Here is a 20,479-nt window from a genome sequence, read left to right on the forward strand (position 1 = left end):
ATATGACTAATTCCTAATATGTCTGTGGGTGCAAACCCCCCTAACCTAAGTCCTAAGAAGATTTTAATGGTCACGGATGTGCTTTGATCTTTATATTGTTCCATTGGATCATATATATATTAATTTAGGTTTAGGTTTTGCTTGTCTATTTTTAGAATTTTTTAGAGAATGCTATGATCATGCAATTCATTGATATCATTTCATTATATGGATGAAATTGATTTCTCTTATACTTATTTGATTTTTTTCTGTGGGATACATGATTGATTGATGATTAAAATTTCAAATGTGTAATTTATATTTTGAAAGACAATTTGATATGTTTTTTTTATTTTTAGATATAAGTCTCTTAGGTTCATATTTTTAATATGCACTAGTCCGCCCTTGAAGAGAATATATTTAAAAATCATTGAAATTTTGACTAGGCTATATTAGTTGAAAAAGCTATAAAGGTTATTACTTAAAAAAAAAAAAAATAGAGCTTATATTCTTAAAAATAAAAATGAAAATTTCAGCATAAAATGATTAAAAAAAAAAAAAAAAAAATTGTTGAAAATCGTTGCTAAGGAAAAAGTATCTATTAAGATTAGTTCGAAAGGGAGTATACTGAGTTAAACGATAGTTGGACAAACGAAGATTGATGTCTACTCTTTAATTATACTACAAGAAATTGAATTATTAGCGGCTTATATTTTGTTTGTTTGTCCCTTTGTTTGGCGCTACTGTAAGCGCACAAATACAATAAATTAAATATATATATATATATTTTTAAATTTTGCAAAATAGAGAAGAGATATTAAAACTACGTCGTTTTAGTCATAAATTAGACTCTTCGGTTTTCAAATGTTCCAATCGCTCAAACATTCCATACCTTTTCCATCGTCACCAAATCCACAAGACGCTTTGATCATCTACTGTCGGCTTCAGGTGTTAGGCTTCAATCTTCACCGAATTCAAAGCCTCTTCACCGGTCAGCGAACTGGGAGCGGAGACGCTTTGATTGCCGGTAGGCAAACTCTCTGCGATTCCTTTTCTTTCTCTAGCTTTTTATATACAGGCTATTAAAAGCTCTCTCTTATTTACATGATTTTTCGTTGTTCTATTACAATGGTGAAGATTATGATTGAAAGGTATGGCTTGCTGCTACTGAATAGGACAATGTTACATTATGGTTTTTTAGGGGTACAAGTCTGTTGAATAGAGGAAGTTTGATATTCTCGTCTTAGGAAGATACCAAATTGGAGTTTTTTTTTTTTTTTTTTTTTTTTTTTTTTTTTTTTTTTTTTTCAAGTAGTATAAATGACGTGGAACATTTTAGTTCTTGAGTCGGAGTGGTGTTCTTGTCTCAATGACAACATTTTAGCTAGCCTTTTATTGTCTTTATCGGGAAGATTTTGCTTCATGTTTATGGAAAAAAATATAGAACCTGAGAATCAAGGAGAATAGGTGAGCAGGGAAGAAATAATAAAGTAGCAGTAATAGACATAAGATATTATTCTGACTGTAAATTAATCAACTGCCTTGATTTTCTAGCCATTTTATTTTATTTTAGAAGGTCATTTATATGTTAGATTCCTTGGTGTCCTAGGTTTGATAATTGACCTAGTTAATGTTACAGTTCTAAACTCCAAGGATTGGTACTGCTTTGAATCGCAATTGTTTAAATTAGATGCTTCTCTGATATGCATCTTGAAAGCAAATTTTCGGTTGCCTATGTCTAAACTTGAGTTTAGAAAGTGAATATGTTTTCCTCTATCTAGAATTACATTTTACCTTTAAAATGGCTTATGTGCATTTTAAGAGGAGGGAAATTGAATGTAGAACTTTAAACTGTTTTTGTTGGGATCTTCATCCGTTGGATCTCTATTGACTATTGAAGTTTTTTGGTCTGTTTTTTTTAGTCTAAGGTATACATTCTCTAGTTCTTGAACTAATACTCTTTGAATTTTTTAATTTTATTATTTTTTTAATTAAATTGTTTAGTTTTTTTTTTTTTTTTTTTTTTTTTTTTTTTTTTTTTTTTTTTTTTTTGTTGCTTTACATACCTTTGAAAAAAAAAAAAAAAATTTGTTTGTTGACACTAGCGTCCCCATCGAAGTCACTCTACGTACCTCCTATATATTCTATTCACTCTCTGTTCAATGCCTTCTCTTGTATCACACTCAGTCGTGGGTTTAATGAATGGACCCTTTTTAATTAATATTATTTTTTTTTATGGTTATTAGCTTGTGTGTTTTGGGTTTGAAATTAAGGTCTATTGGTATATGTGTTGATAATTTGGAGTGTTTGTTTAATTATGCTAGAACAGTACTGAGATAAAGAAAAAGGGAAAAAAATATAAAAATAAATAAATAAAAATCAAAGCCTTCATTGGAGAAATTACGTCAAAGTCTTTTTTTCATTGAAAAGATAGAAAGGGCCTCGCTCAATGATGGTTTAGATTTTAGACACAATGCCTTTTTAAAAACGGTGCGTGCTTAAAATGGCCCAAAATGACCCAAGAACTTGTGTGGTGGTGGGATGAAATATTGGACCAAATGCCAGACGGCCCATGAGCTAAGACTGCAAATCATCAGAGAGAGTCGATCTCAGCACAAGTCAATTTCAGAGTGTTTGAGCTCGTCCTGAACATTACTACTACTTTTCGAGCTCAAACTCGTTTCATCAATTTCAGGATCCGATTAACCATGCAAGTATGGTCTCTCTCTCTCACGCGCGCACACACACATTGAGGCCCAGAGCCTAATGCTGTCTTCCACCATCAAGCGGTGGTCTTATAATTATATTCTATATACTTCTATGAGGTAACCAATCCTTCTTCTATAACCGTTGCTGTTGGAGTAAAGTGATAATGCTGTAGAGTTCAATCCTACATAGCTAAACTCTACTTTTGCATCTTCTGTATATATACATATGTTGTGTACGCTATTTTTGTTTTACTTTCTGTCTTTATCTTCCCCAATTATGGTTTTTGTGCTTAACCCATTACCTGTTCGAATAAAGGCCTAGAAAAAGATTTGTTATTTGAACTCTTTCATCAGAGTTCTTGCAGACCCAATGGAGGTTTATGATAATTACCTCCATGTGTGTTTCTACCTGCGCATTAATGCGTTTGCATGTGCTCTTTTGTATAGAGTAACATTTTGCAAAATTATCTTATGTAACTCTTTTGTGACTTCTGATATTGATTCTCCATGTTTTCTCACCAATGACTGATAGTATTTGGTCTCTGTCATAATTTTTAGTTGCAGGTAAAGGAAAAATCCCACTCATTTCAATCTCGTTGTATTGCCAGTGATGGAGTGATACAGAGTTTTCTCAATGTATTGATGAAACCCATGACAGAGAGTGTTGTTTTAAAGGACTGATGTGAATGAGAAGAAAACATGGTTGAGAATATGCTTGAACTAGAACTCCGATGCCAAGCATGATGAATGAAGCTTTTTCCCTTTTCTTTCAAAAGATACAATTTTCAATAGGCTTCAAACCTGAATACCAAGTTCTTGCAGACATTCTTAAATCCTGTGCTGCCATCAGAAACATCAATTTGGGGAAAGCTCTTCATGGTCATGTTGTTAAACTGGGCCATAGTTCTTGCCAGTGTGTTTCCAAAGCGCTGCTTAACATGTATGCCAAATGTAAAGCTTTTGATGATTGCCAGAAACTTTTTGGTCAAGTAAGTCACTGTGATGCGGTCACTTGGAACATTGTCTTATCTGGGTTTGCAGGGTCCTGGAATCATGACTCGGAGGTGGTGAAGTTGTTTTATGCAATGCATATTGGTGAGGACCCTAGGCCTAACTCTATTACTGTCGCTATCATTCTTCCTGTGTGCGCACATTCAGGAGCTCTTGATGCTGGAAAGAGTGTGCACTCTTATGTGATAAGATCTGGATTGGAATCTGATACCCTTGTAGGAAATGCTCTGGTTTCCATGTATGCTAAATCTGGGCATGTTTGTGATGATGCATATGCTGCGTTTCATAAAATTGCGGACAAGGATGTTGTTTCATGGAATGCAATGATTGCTGGGTTTGCAAAGAATAAATTGATGGATGATGTATTTAACTTGTTTCGCGGAATGCTAAAAGGTCCAACAGTACCAAATTATGCCACAATTGCAAACATTCTGCCTGTTTGTGCTTTAGAAGAGAATGTTGCCTACCACTTTGGAAAAGAGATCCACTGTTATGTGACGAGGCGGGCTGAATTGATTACGGATATTTCAGTCATTAATGCTCTTATGAGCTTCTACTTGAGGATTGGACGGATGGAAGAAGCACATTCATTGTTCCGGAGGATGAAGTTAAGGGATTTAGTTTCATGGAATTCTATTATTGCCGGATATGCCTCAAATGGTGAGTGGTTGAAAGCATTAGAGTTATTTCTTGAATTGCTCTCCATTGAGATAACCAAACCGGACTCTGTCACTCTTATCAGTATTCTTCCTGTCTGTGCCCATTTATATAATTGGCAGGTGGGAAAGCAGATCCATGGCTATATCATCCGACATCCTTGCCTGCGTGATGATACAACAATTGGAAATGCCCTAATAAGTTTTTATGCAAAATGCAGTGACATAGAAGCTGCTTTTAGAACATTCTCATTGATTTGTAAGAAAGATTTGATAACATGGAATTCTATGCTTGATGCCTTTGCAGTGAGTACATTTGACAATCAGTTTGTTGACCTGTTACATAAGATGCTTAGGGAAGGGTTAAGACCTGACTCTATTACCATATTAACTACGATCCAATTTTGTGTTATTGTATCTAGAGTGGATAAGGTTAAAGAAGCTCATGTTTTTTCAATAAAATCTGGTTTTTTTTGCTAGGGAATATTGAACCTACTCTTGGGAATGCAATAATTGATGCATATGCTAAGTGTGGTAACGTAGGTTATGCATTGAAGATTTTTGAGAGTTTATCAAGGAAGAGGAATGTGGTCACGTGCAACTCAATGATCTCAGGATACATAAATTGTGGTTTACATGATGATGCACGCATGATATTTAACAGGATGTCTGAAAAGGATCTCACCACTTGGAATCTAATGGTTCGAGTCTATGCTGAAAATGATTGTCCTAGTTCAGCTCTGAGTCTGTTCCATGAGTTAAAAGGTCATGGAATGAAGCCTGATGCCGTGACTGTTATGAGCCTCCTTCCTGTTTGTGCTCAAATGGCCTCAGTCCACCTGCTAAGGCAATGCCATGGATATGTGGTGAGGGCTTGTTTTGAGGATGTTCGCTTGAAGGGAGCTATTTTTGACGCATATTCAAAATGTGGGAGTATAAAATGTGCATATAATCTCTTCCAGTCAACTCCGCAGAAGGATCTGGTTATGTTCACAGCTATGGTTGGAGGATATGCAATGCATGGAATGGGAGAAGAATCAGTTGGGGTTTTCTCTCACATGCTTGAGTTGGGTGTAAAACCAGACCATGTTATAATAACTGCGGTTCTGTCTGCTTGCAGTCATTCTGGCCTGATGGATGAAGGGTTGAAGATTTTTGATTCAGTAGAGAAGGTGCATGGGATTAAACAAACTATGGAGCAGTATGCTTGTGTAGTGGATCTCCTTGCTCGAGGAGGTCGAATTGAGGATGCCTATTCTTTTGTGACTAATATGCCCATTGAAGCTAATGCCACTATATGGGGCGCATTGTTGGGTGCTTGTAGAACCCACCATGAGGTGGAAATAGGACGTGATGTGGCAGATCGCCTTTTTAAAATTGAAAGTAATAATATTGGAAACTATGTAGTCATGTCAAACCTATATGCTGCAAACGCTAGATGGGATGGGGTCCTGGAGATGAGACGGCTAATGAAGACAAGAGCTCTGAAAAAGCCAGCTGGGTGCAGTTGGATCGAAGTAGAAGGGAGGAAAAATGTTTTTATTGCTGGAGATTCTTCTCACCCGCAGAGAAGTACTGTTTACAGCATGTTAAGTACCTTGGATGATCAAATCAAAGAGAAATTTCAGTTCTGATTAATCGACTCAAAAACTAGCATTTGCAGTGCCCTCAAAAGCAGGCATGTGTTATGTACTCAAAACCAACATTTATTGAATTGTCTAGAAATCTAAAAGACAGAATTGTTAATATGCTCTGGTGTGAAGATGCTCAAATCTACTTGCTTAAATCTTCTCCATCAGTCCTTATTACTGAATATTCTACTACACTGTACTTGTACATTCATCTTTCTTAACTCGAACTAATAAGATGGATGATTTGGGTCTAACTGAATCATATGGTTTTTTGCTACTACAAAATTTAGACCTTTTCAAACAGTATGCTGTCTCAACCCAAAGGAAATTCTAATATTGATACATGTTAGTACTTAACTTCAATCACCCTATATTCTGGTCGACTCATGCTCTCTTTTCCATTTTGTAGGTGAATTCACATTTTGGCAAGGCTTCTAAGTGACAATGCCATGAAGCCTGGACTTTGGCCATGAATTTCTTTTCTTGGCACATGGGCCTGGGAGGTGAGGTGAGTTATGTCAAGAAGTTTCAGAGAAAGTTCCTTGCTATATCTCTATCAATGTTTATATCTCAGTAAAGGAATTCAGGTTCTCAACTCTAAGCATTTCCTACCTGGAATTCTTGTCATACTATTATTAGTAAATGAATGTCACCTCTTTCTTTGTGCACTAAACCAAGGGCTTCACAGCACTTCATTTGTTGGAGCATGAGAAACTAGTTTGCTAACCATGACGTTTGTATTGTCTCAAATTGTAATATTTTGAAATTTGCATCCTGAATATGTTATTTCTGTGTGAAAAAAAGGGATGATCTTGTGCCTCTTTGACATTCATTCTTTAAAAAAGTAGGATTTTTTTTTTCCCCTTTTCGACACATACCTGTTTTCATATGCCAATTTTTAGAGTAGACAAGCGGAAACATAGTTTTGAAGGTACAATCTCCATTTTGGTTTTCATTCTTGGAATAGTGGTGATTGAGATAAAATTTGTAGTTTTGACTCTCTAATTTTTGTATTTAATTATAGTCCTTCATCATCTGACTCTCTTCTCTCTCTACGTCCTTGGAAATTTTGCTGTAAATTTAACCTAATTCTCATTCCACAGCGATGAAACAAAAAAGAATCTTAAATGTGGATTTGCCGAAAGTGCAATTCCCAGCAGCTTAGGGTTTCACAAACCTTCTTTTTCTCTTTGCATTTACATTTTTGAAGGACAAAATCCACCATGTGATTTATTGGTTTCTGATAATTTTACTCATCCACATCCTAGATCGGTAAGTGGGCTGAGCTCTAAAGTTTATGTTTAAGATTAACTATTTCTGTATTATATGTATATATTGAGTGTCAAGACATTTTTAGTAATTTTACCATTACAAAATTCAAGACATTTTTGTTCATATTTAGTACATTTATAATTTTCATTTCAAATCTCATTAATTTAGTGCTGTAGGGACCTTAAGCTGGAATGAGAAGTACAGATTACCAGTATTTGCCAAATCCATGACTGTTATTCTATTCTTAGTTGATTGAAAAAATTACAAAAGTAGGCAGAGGATTTTAGAGAGAAAACGGAAAGATTTTGTTTGCATGTGAAGGTATCAGGAACAGGGGTTTGGTATTCTGTATTGAGGGACTTTTCCTCCACCAAATGGGCTCACATCATTATTTTATTTTTCTGCATTGATTCTCAATGAAGGTTTGTTTCACACTAATTTAGCGAAACCCGACTTAATGTCAATTTGGCCGCAATTTGAAGTCATTACTAGATGCAATTGGATACCAGCTGAACCACTGTTACCTAATTGAACCATGGGTCAAGCTTGTAATGGCTTGCTAATGTTTTTAAGGCCAAAATCTCCGTAGACATGTACATCTGTTTATTTCATTGCATATGATTCAACTATCTTGAATTCATCTCTTGGTCTATATGTTGTTCGACTTGCACTTCAGTCTCTCAAATAGATTGAGCATCAAAGAAGATCTCTCTCTTAAACCCCCCACTATTTTGCTATCATTATCTGTATTATTATTATTATTATTCTTTTTTCATTTTCTTTTTCCTTTTTGTTGTTGTTATTGTTCCCTTTTTTTTATCACCAATGTCTAAAGTTACCTCACCAACAGATTTATAATGGTGATTCTTATGATGACATTAAATGGTTGTAACAGTACTCATTTATTGAATTCTATCTAATCAAAGTTTCCTCGGATAGCTGGAGGTTATTTTTGTTCTTCTTCTCATGTGATCTTCTTACAGCTATCTGTGGAGTAGAAAACTTTCTGCTTTGACGGCATAATATGTGGAGTATAACTCTGTAGTTCCTAAATATTCCTCTGTTTCTAATTGAGAAGCATTCCAGAGGGAACAACCATGGGAATAAATTTTAATTATGCCCCTTTAGGTAGAACAGTTTTCTTGCTGAAGAATGGCTATTCTTGTCGTATATTTGTATCATTGTTTTATGATTTTTTATGGCAGAACATAACAAGGTACTTCATGGATATTCTTAACTCTTCTCACATCTATGCAACTGGAGGGACATCATACAACGAGATGTGGTACAAAAAATTGAAACTTTAAATAGTGTTTAATTATAGCACCTATCAGTGGAAAGCTTTATACTTATTTATTGTCTTGATTGCTGAATTTCCTATGTGGTTCTGGTTTGTTCTCATTTCCTCAACCCATGAACAGGACGGACTCAAACCAATTCACAACCACTCTGACTATTGAAAATGAAGAATCATGTTCAAATTATAATATGCTAAAGGTCTGCTGATCATCAACTGGAGATGACTGCAAATGGGGATGGATTGAACCTCAGATCGTATTTTCGAAGGTACAATCTCCATATTCATTTTCATTCTTGGTATATTAGTGATTGGGATAAAATTTGCAGTTTTGATTTGACTCTCTAATTTAGGTATTTCATTATAGTCCTTCATCATCCGACTCTCTTCTCTCTCTACGTGTTTTGAAATTTTGCTTTAAATTTAAGCTAATTCTCACTCCAAAGCAACAGAACAAAAAAAGAATCAGAAATGTGGGTTCGCCGAAAATGCTATTCGGTTTCACAAACCTTCTTTTTCTCTTTGCATTTACATTTTTGAAGGGCAAAATCCACCACTCCATTGATTGATTTCTGATAATTTTTCTCATCCACATCATAGATCGGTAATTGGTTTGAGCTCTAAAGCTTATGTTTAAGATTAGCTATTTCTTTATTTTATGTATACATAGACAGTCAAGACATTTTATTACTTTGCTATTACACAATTCATGGACATTTTCCTCCACAAAATAAAGTTAACCCAAAATGGGCTTAACAGGGGTAGCAGGAAAAGGGGTTTGGTATTCTGTATTGAGGGGACTTTTCCTCCACACAATGGGCTTAACAGGGGTTTATTTTTCTGCATTGATTCTCAATGAAAGTTTGTTTCACACTAATTTAGCGAAACCCGACTTAATGTCAATTTGGCCACAATTTGAAGCCATTACTAGATATGCAAATGGATACCAGCTGAACCACTGTTACCTAATTTGAAGTCATTACTACATGCAAATGGATACCAGCTGAACCACTGTTACTTAATTGAACCATGGCTCAAGCTTGTAATGGCCTGCTAATGATTTTGAGGCCAAAATCTCCGTTGACATGTACATCTGTTTATTTCATTGCATATAATCCAACTATCTTGAATTTCATCTCTTGGTCCATAATCCATATGTTGTTCATGTACTTCAGTCTCTCAAATAGATTGAGCATCAAAGAAGACCTCTCTCTAATCCTCCACTATGCTATTATTATCTGTAGTATTATTATTATTCTTTTTTCTTTTCTTTTCTTTTCTTTTCTTTTCTTGTTATTGTTCTCTTTTTTTTTTTATTTTTTTTATTTTTATCACCGTTGTCTAAAGTTAACCCAGCAACAGATTTGTAAATGGTGATTCTTGAGATACATTAAATGGTTGTAACAACACTCATTTGTTGAATTCTATCTAATCAAGGTATCCTTGTATAAATGGAGGCTATTTTGAATCTTCTTCTCATGTGATCTTCTTACAGCTATCTGTGAAGTCGAAAACTTTCTGCTTTGACGGCATAATCTGTGGAGTAGAATACTGTAGTTCCTAAATATTCCTCTTTTTCTAATTGAGATGCATTCCTGAAGGACCAACCATGGAAATAAATGTTAATTCTCCCCCTTTAGGTGGAACAAACAGTGTTCTTGCTGAAGAATGGCTATTCTTGCCGTATATTTGTGTCAGTGAGGTACTTCATAAATATTCTTAACTCTTCTCGCACCTATGCAACTGGAGGGACATCACACAACGAGATGTAATGATTGTCACAATTATGTTTTTGTTATGAAAATATCATGGTATGATTCACTTGTAACCAGGTGTATAATGTCAATATATATAAATGTTTGAGACACTGAATTTTTTTTGTCATATTGTTTCCAAGATTTTTGATGGCTACTATAGATGTGTTTGTGCTAGGCAAGTGCTTAGGGAAGTGTCAGTTAAGTGTCTAAAATAGTTAAATTTATTTTTAAATTGTGGACACGTACATGAAGTGGCAGACGCATGGTAAAAAAATGTCCTTAAAGGGCGATCGGTATTCAACAAAGATACAACTCCTTAATGTCTAGTGCATGTGCTTCTTAGCTGCTCTGCATGTGGTTTAGAATCTTTTATTTGCAACTGGATGAACACAGTTGGAACTTTAAATAGTATTTATACTTATTTATTGTTTTCAATATGCTGAATTTCGTATGCGGTTCTGGTTTGTTCTCATTTCCTCAACCCATGAGCAGGACAGACTCAAAGCAATTGGCAACCCCTCTGACAACTGAAAATGAAGAATCATGTTCAAGTTATAATATGCTAAAGGTCTGCTGGTTATTATTTTTTTTTTGAAAAAAAAAATTAGGAGAAGACTCGTTTCTTTTTTTCCTTTTCTTTTCTTTGGGTGAAAAATTCATTTTATTACTCATAACAAAACTAAAGAAAGCCATCACAAATGTAAGTTGGCAGGGATACCGGGAAATTTTTTAAAAAGGTTGAAAGTGAGGTATCATTTAGCTCTGAAGTATAAAAATGTTTTCGGTTAGCAAGGATACTCGGGTTGAAGTTTAAATTTTTTACATCAGTTTTGTTTTTTTATTATCATCAAATGGCATATAATTTGGTAAATGGAGGTGAAGATTAAAAAATTAATAGAAGTGTGGGGTTGAGGTTTAAAAATACACATATAAGAATTTTAATCGTTATGTTTCTATTGAACGTGTTATAGGGGTCATGCTGTATATATATTACTCATCTATCAAATTGAATCTTCTTCTCAAACTGCAGCATCACATGGATTCTAGGGATAACCAGAACCAACAATTTACCCCAATTCAAGCTTACCGCAATCGATCTGAGCCTATTGATACCCATCTGATCTGGTAATGTTGAAATCATGGTTGGTTTATATTTAAATGCTATAGTATTATTATGTTCATTTTTATAAATTAATCTCTATAATTTTCAAGGCTGGCACTTCTCTATCGTTAGATCTACAGTTTGAATTTATGGCCTTGGTAGTAAAATTTCATTCATAGTTACCCTCGTATGTTGGTAGATGTAGGCATATTGATCGCAATCAGCCTTTTCGTTGGTGCTTTTGCTAGAAGCTCGAGTAATTTATTTTGAGGTTGGAGATTATTATTAGTTTGGATGTCTTCTATGATTGTAGAACACTGAATATTTTGCATTCTATTGTATTAGATCTTTAGCCCTGAATTTGATTTAGGGCATGGTCAAGATTGCCATGACTCAGTAGCTTTAATGTCGGTCTCACTTGGGATTTGAATTCAGCAGCTTGTCCATAAATATGATTTTTATTAGCTGTACTAGGTCCAATTTTCTCAGAAAAATTTAAGGTCATGTTTGGTGAAGAACTATTATTGTAGCTGCTTTAAATAAGAATTTTCAGAAAATTGAGATAAAGAGACCAATCTTCCAATATATGCGTGAAATACCCTCAAGTTTTTTTTTTTTCCTCGATAATTGGTAATTAGCATAAAAGATGAAAACTTTACAAAGAGCAACCCAACACGGAGGAATTAAAGCTTAAAAACGAGCATAGGAGTCCCAATTTTAGACCTTGGAAGTAAAAGAAGGCAAACTAAAGCTTAAAAACGAGCATACAGAAAAACTCACAAACACATAAAGTTTGTAGTTTTGACTCAATAATTTGGACCGTCAAATGGAGACGACAGCAAATGGAGATGGATTGGAGGTGTATTCTGCTACTGATTATTGAATAGATCTCAGATTATTGAGCTCCGATCCTAGTTTCGAAGGTACAATCTCCATATTGGTTTTCATTCTTGAAATATTGGTGATTGAGACAAAATTTGCAGTTTTGACTCAATAATTTAGGTATTTCATCATAGTCCATCATTTGTCTCTCTTCTCTCTCTACGTCTTTAAAAATTTTGCTGTAAATTTAACATTTTTGTTCATATTTAGTACATTTATAATTTTCATTTCAGTTCTCATCAATTTAATGCTATAGAGACCTTAAGCTGGAATGAGAAGTACAGATTACCAGTATTTACCAAATCCATGACTATTATTCTATTCTTAGTTGATTGACAAATTTACTTTAGTAGGCAGAGGATTTTAGAGAGAAAACAGAAAGATTCTTTTTTTTTTTTTTTTTTCCTTTCCTAAATGAAGAAAAAATTTTATAAGATAAAACAATATAGTACAAGAATAAAGTGAAGACATTTCTTCACTAAGACACACAAGCACATCTAGGGTAGAGCAGACAAAACCTGCAACAACCTTAAACTCCTATGAACTTAAAAAATCTTGAAGACTAATTCCAGCAATATCAAGAGCATCCCAAACAATGCATTTGACTAGGAATGAAGGAGATCGAATAACATCAGTATGAAGTCTACCATTCCGTTCATTCTGTTTGCATGTGAAGGTATCAGGAACAGGGGTTTGGTATTCTGTATTGAGGGACTTTTCCTCCACAAAATGGGCTCACATCATTATTTTATTTTTCTGGATTGATTCTCAATGAAGGCTTGTTTCACACTAATTTTGCCAAACCCAATTTAATGTCAATTTGGCTGCAATTTGAAGTCATTACTAGATTCAAATGTATACCAGCTGAACCACTGTTACCTAATTGAACCATGGGTCTAGCTTGTATTGGTTTGCTAATGTTTTTGAGGACAGAATCTCCGTAGACATATACATCTGTTTATTGCATTGCATATGATCCAACTATCTTGAATTTCATCTCTTGGTCTATATGTTGTTCGACTTGTACTTCAGTCTCTCAAATAGATTGAGCATCAAAGAAGATCTCTCTCTTTAACTCCCACTATTTTGCGATCATGATTTGTAGTATTATTATTCTCTTTTCTATTTCCTTGTTTTTTTTTTTTAGTAGTTGTTGTTGTTATTGTTCTCTTTTTTTATCACCGTTGTCTATAGTTAACCCACCAACAGATTTGTAAATGGATAGCTGGAGATTGTTTTGATTCTTCTTCTCGTGTGATCTTCTTACAGCTATCTATGGAGTAGAAAACTTTCTGCTTTGACGGCATAATCTATGGACTATAACACTGTAGTTCATAAATATTCCTCTGTTTCTAATTGAGATGCATTCCAGAGGGAATAACCATGGGAATAAATTTTAATTATGCCCCTTTAGGTAGAACAGTTTTCTTGCTGACGAATGGCTTTTCTTGTAGTATATTTGTATCATTGTTTTATGATTTTTAATGGCAGAACATAGCGTGGTACTTTATGGATATTCGTAACTCTTCTCACACCTATGCAACTGGAGGGACATCACACAAAGAGATGTGGTACCAACAGTTGGAACTTTAAATAGTGTTTAATTACAACAACAATCAGTGGAAAGCTTTATAATTATTTATTGTCTTGGTTGCTGAATTTCCTATGCGGTTCTTGTTTTTTCTCATTTCCTCAACCCTTGAGCAGGACGGGGTCAAAGCGATTGAAAACCAGTCCGTCAACTAAAAATGAAGAATTATGTTCAAGTTATAACATGCTAAAGGTTTCCTGGTTATTTTTATAAAATAATAATAATTGATAAGGATAAAAATAATAGGCAACTCAAAATCAAATGAGAAATAAGATATGGGGAGAATCTCGCTTCAACAACTACTACCATTAATGCTTCTATAAAAGAAATGATCGGTCAACCTAAAAAGGTACGCCATAAATTTCATATGTAATCCTTATCGGATATAATCGTCAAGGACTAACTTGACCGTCGGAGTACACCCGGTCGGTACCACATCGGTCATCACTTTTCTTGTTTTGCAGGAATTGCCAAGGGCTCAACAGTTGACGTCGTCTGTGGGAACCGAAGAAACAAAAAAGTCACTCCAAGTCCCAATTCCAGTCACGTGACTTGAAATTAAAATTTTTAAGTTAGCAACGTGATGAAGTCGAAGGAGAGTATGGATTTGAATCCAACTCTTTTCAGACGTCTAAAACCCGTGTTCCGAAGCCCGTGTTCCTCATATGGCTGAAGGATCTGTGTTCCTCACACGATTGAAGGATCTACCGAAGGATGTAGATCCGGCCAATGCGTTTCAACCACAATGCAACACCTACGTTATGATGGGTCTCTAATCAGATAAGTTTCCCAACTTGATTTTTACTGTTAAATCTTTATTAAAAATTAAATACATATATATTATATATATATATATATATATATATATATATATATATATATATTTACACATGATGCAATCAGATTTTATTAATCATGTATGCGATCATTATACATAAAAATTTATGACTCAGTTTGGTATAACCTATCAGGACCAAACACATAGAATAAGGTTGAATCTTTGGTTTGATTGCTTACTCAGTATACGCTACTGTGTATTGAATGCTTAATTGAATATTTGATTAATATTTAATTTTCATTTAGATGTATGTACAATAACTATTATATGAGATATTTGATTAAGATTTTGTAGAATACAAATTGTTGCTGAATGGGCATTGAATCATGACAATATGCATGCCCCAAATAAACCTACAGTCTACCACTTAAAATAATTTTTTTTCAAAGGCCCAGATTACTTTCCAATTATATATATATATATATATATATATATATATATATATATGGTAACACAAATCTCGTGCGTAGGACCTGTGCAACAATTCCCCAAACCCTTTGGGCTTGTTGATACCACTTTTGTAGGATGGATTGTCCAAAGTGACTTGGCTTTGCCACACCCACTTAAGATCTGGACCACCCAAATACACTTCCAATGTGGGATTTGGAAATAAAATGTACCTCAGTACCATGGTATTGGGCTGAAAGTTTATTTATTTATTGAAAAATATTTGTGTATCCTGCTATGAGTTCCCCAAAAATCATATCTTATGGGATTACCCAAGGGAATAGTATCCGCGGTACTGTTCACAAGGTTAGAAAAAAAAATTGTGAGTACTGTTCACATGAACAGTACCCGCGGGTACTGTTCACAGGGTTAAAAAAATACAGTTTGGGGCTGTTTTAATGTGTCCAGGAGAATGTTGAATGGTCATAATCATTTGATATCTAAATTTTCTTAAATGAAAATTCTTTGTTTGGTGTCATATGAGTGGGTACAAACCACATCATAATGACTTTGTTATTGCGACTTAATTTTTAAATTTTCTAACTCATATTTTGTTTGAGTGAGTAGTCATAAAATAAATCATAAAAAAAAAGAGCAGGATTACACTTTCTTATTTTAGAGAACAATTGCTAGCTCCATGGATGATTTTGGTCCTATAATGCTCAATGATAAGTTTTTGCCTTAATTGTACCACTTCTGATATATATATATATATATATATTATCCGTTCAAACTGTACATCTGTTCCTCTATTTTTGCTTTACTAACTTTGCAAATAGAAAGAGAACATTAGTGTTCCTTGCGTGTGAGAGGCAAGCTTGGGAATGGGGGCAGAAAATTAACCTCTCTTATTAAAGATACGAGCTCACGAAGCTCTGGAAAATCAATTTCTCTTATTAAAAAGATGAGGTGACTCACGAGGATGAACCTCTCATATTAAAAGGATAAGTTCATGAGGCTCGGAAAACGTACTCCCTTTTTAAAGGGCGAGTTGAATGAAGCTCGTAATTGCCATTCCGCGTATTATAAGGGATTGATATAAAAGTACCCCTTATTATAAGGGCCCGAGCTGAATGAAGCTCGTAATTGTTGTCCTCCGTATTAAAAGGGGTCGAAATCAACTTGTAAAATATACTTCCCTTTTTAAAGGGCGAGCTGAGTGAAACTCATAAAATATATATTCCTTTTTAAAGGGCGAGTTGAATGAAACACGTAATTGTCATTCCCCGTATTATAAGGGATTGATATAAAAGTTCCTCGTACTATAAGGGCCTGAGCTGAATGAAGCTCATAATTGTTGTCCTCCGTATTAAAAGGGGTCGAAATCAACTTGTAAAATATACTTCCCTTTTTAAAGGGCGAACTGAGTGAAGCTCGTAAAATATATTTTCCTTTTTAAGGGGCGAGCTGAGTAAGGCTCGTAAATATACTTCCCTTTTTAAAAGGTAAGCTCATTCAGCTTAAGAAAGCCTACTCCCTCAGCTCATGAAGTTCGGACAAATCTGCATCCTTATTAAAGGAGTAAGAGAGGTCAACCAAAAAGAGGTCGCCCAACAAGGGTTAACCTAAAAAGAGATTGATTTCTGCCAAAGAGATGTTAATCGAAAAACACTTTGACATTCTCGATCATTGACAAGCAAGCACGAGAATAGGGGGCAACTGATAAGGATAAAAATAATAGGCAACTCAAAGTCAAATGAGAAATAAGATAAGGGGAGAATCTCGCTTCAACAACTACTGCCATTAATGCTTCTATAAACGAAATGATCGGTCAACTTAAAAAGGTACGTCATAAATTTCATATGTAATCCTTATCGGATATTGAATCGTCAAGGACTAACTTGACCGTCAGAGTGCACCCGGCCGGCACCACACCGGTCATCACTTCTCTTGTTTTGCAGGAATCGCCAAGGGTTCCGGAGCGTACAGATTCTTGCATCAACAATAATAATAATAAAATAAAATAAAATAAAATTAGGAGAAGACTTCTCTTGGTTTCCTTTTCTTTTCTTTGGGTGAAAGAATCATCGTATTACTCATAACTTCACTCAACCAAAGAAAGCCATCACAAATGTAAGTTGGCAGGGATGCTGCGGAATTTTTTGGAAAGGGTGAAATTGAGGTATCATATAGCTCTGAAGTTTAAATGTTTTACATCAGTGTTGTTTTTTATTGTTATCAAATGGCGTATAATTTGGTAAATGGAGGTGAAGATTCAAATATTAATAGAAGTGTGGGTTTGAGGTTTAAAATACACGTTTAGAATTTTTAATCGTCATTTCTTAGTGAACAAATTATAGGGGTCATGCTGTATATATTACTTATCTATTAAATTTAATATTCTTCTCAAATTGCAGCAGCATATGGTTTCTAGGGATAACCAGGACCAACAATTTGCCCCAACTCAACGTTGCCGCAATCAATCTGAGCCTACTGGTACCCATCTGGTAATGTTGTAATCATGGTTGGCTTATATCTTAAATGCTATAGTACTAGTGTGTTCATTTTTTAAAATTAGTCTTTATAATTATCGAGGTTGGCACTCTTCTGTTGTTAGATCTACAGTTTATGGCCTTGGTAGTAAAATTTCATTCATAGTTACTCTCATATGTTGGTAGAGGTAGGCATATTGACAGCGATCAGCCTTTTCATTTTTGCTTTTGCTAAAAGCTTGAGTATTTATTTTGAACTTGGAGATTATTATTGTTTCTCTGATGTCTACTATTAATATTTTGCATTCTGTTGTATTAGATCTTTAGCTCTGAATTTGAATCAGGCTAAAGATTGTCATGACTCACCTCCATTTACAATATATAGCAAATAACATTTTACTTTTTTCTTTTATTGCAGGTACTCGGTGATGGTACTGATGTAGATACCATGTTAAGGATTTTTGCTTTATTAATAATGAAGATGACGCTGCAAACCATTATATACATTGATAGAGTTTTCTGAAAATTCTTTTGTATAATAAATATATCCTCCAAGTCTCATCATGGCTCATGAGCTGACCAATCCACCATAAAGATGGAAAGCTCTCCAGCCCATAATCTTTCATCTGTATAGAGTAGAGGTGCCTCGGGCAAGCGTAGGTAGGATCGAATGGTAGAGCTCTTTATTTCCTTTCTGTACTGGTAATTGAATAGGGAATTCTGACAAGCAAGCAAGCATGTCAATACATTTGGAAAGGGGGCACAAACAAAGCAAGACGCGGCGGAACGGGTAGCTACTATAACACACACACACACACAGCGAGAGCACACTTCGAGAGACTTGTGTTGGAACACCAATCCTTCTTTGTATAAGATTTCCTCCTAGTCATGGTGGTTTACAGACAAGTAGTGCGAAAGCGGAGCATGGATTTGGTGGATTGGCACCTGATTTGGCAAAACAAAAAAGCATAGCGAGGACGGTGAAATTATTGATTGGATATAAGTATATTTATATTCCTTTTTAAATGTATGATAACCATTGTATACGTCGACAGAGTTTCAGTCAATTTGAAGTTTGATTCTTTTTTTATCAAATTTCAGTGTGGGCATGATTTTAGCATTGTATAATATTATTGCTGCAAAAAGTAAAAACACAGGCAGAAAACTTCATTATCAATATTAAATTCATTTTATACATCAAAATCACACACTGTAGAGACCCTAATTATTAATGATCTGATTAAGAAAATCAAGATCAGACTCAGTAAAGTCAAATTCTAGACCATCGCTAAAAGGATCAATATAAGAATAAGCAGCCGTCATGGGCATCTCATTGGAGGAACAAGCACTCGCCATGGTCATCTCATTCGCCCGAGCCACCACGTTCTCCCTCAAACCTTCGAGTGCAGTCATGTACTCCTCAAGCTCATTCAACCCTAATTCATCAATCCCTGCGTCCCACCAAACCCTATCCCTATCTTCCTTTACTTTTTCTTCTTCATCTTTCTTGCCTTTGCCTTTGTCCATGACTTCCTGATCATGATGATCACTAGGGTTTTGGTAGAGAAAGCGGTTGAGGACGGCGTCCACGGATGGGCTTCCGAAGGAATGAATCCTCCCGGCGTTGGGGGACTTGACGACGACTGCAACATTGGCACCGCACAATGCACTTAGCTGAGCAGCCTTATTGAAGAGTCCGCCCCTGCGCTTGGAGAAAGAAACCATTAGATCGTTTCTCTTCTCTATTTTCTTGATTTCGATCTTTCTGCGCCCCAAAGTTTTCTTCTTCTTGTTCTCCATAAAGCAACTCGCACAGAGTTTGATAACACACTAATACTAAATATAGAAACAAAGTATAGAAAGAAAGAAGAGAGCTCTTCCATCTATATATAATGGTAGTATGGATAGTCAGAGTAAATCAACTCCACTTGTAACTAGGATAAAAAAACAAAATACTCCAATTGCAACTAGGAATTAAAAAAGGATAAACTATAATAACCTCTCATCAAGTCTAATTGGAAATTTTTTTTGAGGTTTGTCAATTTTTACACAGACTCCTATGTCAGATTTTGTGGTGAATTATCTTATTTATCCTTATTATTATATTGTTAAATTGTTTAAAATATATGGGCATGTTAAATGAAACTTTTGCCCAATAAAATATTCTTTTTTTGTTTTATTTTTTTTTTTTTTCTTTTTTCCCACTATTCCCCTCTTCTTCTCTCTCCCCTTCTTTCGCTCTCCTCTCCACGGTCCACCTCCTATCACTAAGCGCCACCACCGCCCTTTAACCACACCGATTGAAAATTGGGATCCAGTTTTCACATATCTGGCAACCACCGGCCGCCACCGCACCACCATCTCCATCGCTGTAACTGCCACCACCAGCGGCGCCAACCAACACCAGCCGAAACGCAACAATGGTTTGTTGTACCCAATGGGAAGTAATTGGTATGATGAATGAGATGCCCTTGTTGGTAGGGTTGAGAGAAATAACAATACCATTTTTTTCTTTTCTATGTTAGCGATGGTTGTGGGTTCTAAGTAGAGTTTTTGATGCTGGAAAGAGTGTGCACTCTTATCTGGTTTCCATGTATGCTAAATCTGGGCATGTTTTTGATGATGCATATGCGGCGTTTCGTAAAATTGCTGACAAGGATGTTGTTTCATGGAATGCAATGATTGCGGGGTTTGCAGAGAATAAATTGATGCATTTAACTTTGTTTCGTGGAATGCTAAAAGGTCCAACAGTACCGAATTATGCCACAATTGCAAACATTCTACCTGTTTGTGCTTTTTTTAGAAGAGAATCAGCTTCAATCAGCTTCAACTTTCAAAGTCGACAAACAAAACACCTCAAAAGAAGCAATGCCTCC

At 35.2% G+C, this 20,479-nt stretch overlaps 1 protein-coding gene, 2 long non-coding RNA genes and 1 pseudogene across 3 annotated transcripts; 3 read left to right on the forward strand and 1 right to left on the reverse strand.

The window, feature by feature from the left end:
• The first annotated feature begins 2,182 nt into the window (after positions 1–2,182).
• On the forward strand, positions 2,183–6,027 carry LOC132314060 (putative pentatricopeptide repeat-containing protein At5g08490; annotated as a pseudogene).
• A 371-nt stretch (positions 6,028–6,398) lies between these two features.
• LOC132314070 (uncharacterized) lies at positions 6,399–10,413 on the forward strand. The gene is made up of 4 exons (XR_009483476.1): positions 6,399–6,493; positions 8,463–8,542; positions 8,679–8,823; positions 10,050–10,413. It is a non-coding gene; the product is annotated as an uncharacterized LOC132314070 (long non-coding RNA).
• Positions 10,414–14,720: 4,307 nt separating this feature from the next.
• Positions 14,721–18,422, forward strand: LOC132314076 (uncharacterized). Its single transcript, XR_009483477.1, has 2 exons — positions 14,721–17,618; positions 18,022–18,422. It is a non-coding gene; the product is annotated as an uncharacterized LOC132314076 (long non-coding RNA).
• Positions 18,423–18,824: 402 nt separating this feature from the next.
• Positions 18,825–19,970, reverse strand: LOC132280851 (agamous-like MADS-box protein AGL62). Its single transcript, XM_059782613.1, has 2 exons — positions 19,809–19,970; positions 18,825–19,433 (listed from the first exon to the last, which is right to left on the reverse strand). The coding sequence occupies exons 1-2, from the start codon at positions 19,968–19,970 to the stop codon at positions 18,825–18,827; spliced, it is 771 nt and encodes a 256-aa protein (XP_059638596.1).
• Between the last annotated feature and the right edge of the window lie 509 nt (positions 19,971–20,479).

Source organism: Cornus florida, unplaced genomic scaffold (genome assembly GCF_030987335.1).
Source record: "Cornus florida cultivar Cherokee Brave unplaced genomic scaffold, ASM3098733v1 CherokeeBrave_3.0.0_Hap2_Chr01, whole genome shotgun sequence".
In the NCBI taxonomy this organism is placed as follows: domain Eukaryota; kingdom Viridiplantae; phylum Streptophyta; class Magnoliopsida; order Cornales; family Cornaceae; genus Cornus; species Cornus florida.